The sequence below is a fragment of the Aplysia californica genome, unplaced genomic scaffold (genome assembly GCF_000002075.1).
Source record: "Aplysia californica isolate F4 #8 unplaced genomic scaffold, AplCal3.0 scaffold00377, whole genome shotgun sequence".
In the NCBI taxonomy this organism is placed as follows: Eukaryota; Metazoa; Mollusca; class Gastropoda; order Aplysiida; family Aplysiidae; genus Aplysia; species Aplysia californica.
In genome coordinates, this window is record NW_004797647.1 from 27,697 (window position 1) to 29,159 (window position 1,463).

Genomic DNA, 1,463 nt, shown 5'->3' on the forward strand with positions numbered 1-1,463 from the left:
CTTACAAAGCTGACATCAACCATCACGATTCTCTAAAACGTTTGGGGGGGAGGGGGGAGTAAAGAAAGGAAGGAAAATATATTATAGACCACATTTGTTTGGCTTAAAATTGAGGATCAACAGTCTCAAAATTTTGGACATTTGTGTGTGGGAGGCTGCTGATTTTAGAAGTTAGAAATTTAAAGGCCCCAGCCTTTATGCATAATATTTCGATTAAAAAACGACCACTTCAATGAAGACTATTACTTCTTATGACTTTTTTCTTGATGTGTGTGTGTCGTCTAGAAAAGGAATGGATTATCTGTTTATAATTCAAGTTCTCCTAGAAGAACAACATATTGTGGTCTCTGATTACACAGCTAATAAAAGGATCCTGGAACTGGTTTGCAAGTACAATATTTTATTTCTGAGCACACTTTTTTTTCTCCGTGAGTAGACTTATAAGATTGCAATTAATTTCCAAGCAACAAAAATGCTACCTTGCAGTCCACTAGTATTTCGCACGCTCATGTGACCGTATATGGTTGCCAGCTTCGTAAAACTTTTACTAAGCTAAAATTCTGACTAAACTAAACTTCTGACTAAACTAAAAATGTGACTAAACTAAAACTCCTACTAAAATGAAACTCTTACTAAACTAAAATTCTGACTAAACCCCCCAAAAAAATGTGACTCGACTAAAATTCTGACTTGATATCTAAACTAAAAGTCTTACTAAACTAAAATTCTGGCTAAACTAAAAATGTGACTAAACTAAAAGTCTTACTAAACTAAAACTCCTACTAAATTAAAACTCCGACTAAACTAAAAGTCTTACTAAACTAAAATTCTGACTAAACTAAAATTCTGACTAAACTAAAATTCTGACTAAACTAAAAATGTGACTAATTAAAGATGCTGACTAAACTTTTTTTAAATGACTAAACTACATGTATAAGTCTTATTAAACTAAACTTCTGACTAAACTAAAAATGTGACTAAACTAAAATTCTTACAAAACTGAACCTCTGACTACAATATTATGGTATCTCCAGTAGGTCAAGGTCAACAGTTTGGCGGGTACCACCACCTGAGCTCACCTGACCACAAGCGGGTGCTGTCCAGTGGCCAGTCAGACACGGTAGACAAGAACATCAAAGTGACCTTAGAGAACAGAGACTTGTGGGGAAAGTTCCATTCGTTGGGCACCGAGATGATCATAACCAAGACAGGCCGGTGAGTACATGTACATTGATTGATTGATTGATTGATTGCTTGATTGATTGATTGTTGGGACACTCACGCGCGGGTTCACGTGTATACACACATGTATACGTAAACATACATACATACATACATACACTCTCTCATACACACATACGCACACACATACACACATACACACGCGCACGGGCACACACACACACCCTTTTGTGCACACAAACATGTATTAACGAACCTACACACATACACACACATACACA

General features: G+C 36.2%; 1 protein-coding gene across 1 annotated transcript in view; it reads left to right on the forward strand.

The window, feature by feature from the left end:
- Positions 1–1,215, forward strand: part of LOC106012451 (T-box-containing protein TBX6L) — a gene marked incomplete at its 3' end in the record, with an annotated part of 16,813 nt that extends 15,598 nt beyond the window's left edge. Inside the window, 1 exon segment of the mRNA XM_013085458.2 lies at positions 1,034–1,215. Within this exon segment, the coding sequence (XP_012940912.1) occupies positions 1,034–1,215 (182 nt within the window).
- Positions 1,216–1,463: the final 248 nt, after the last annotated feature.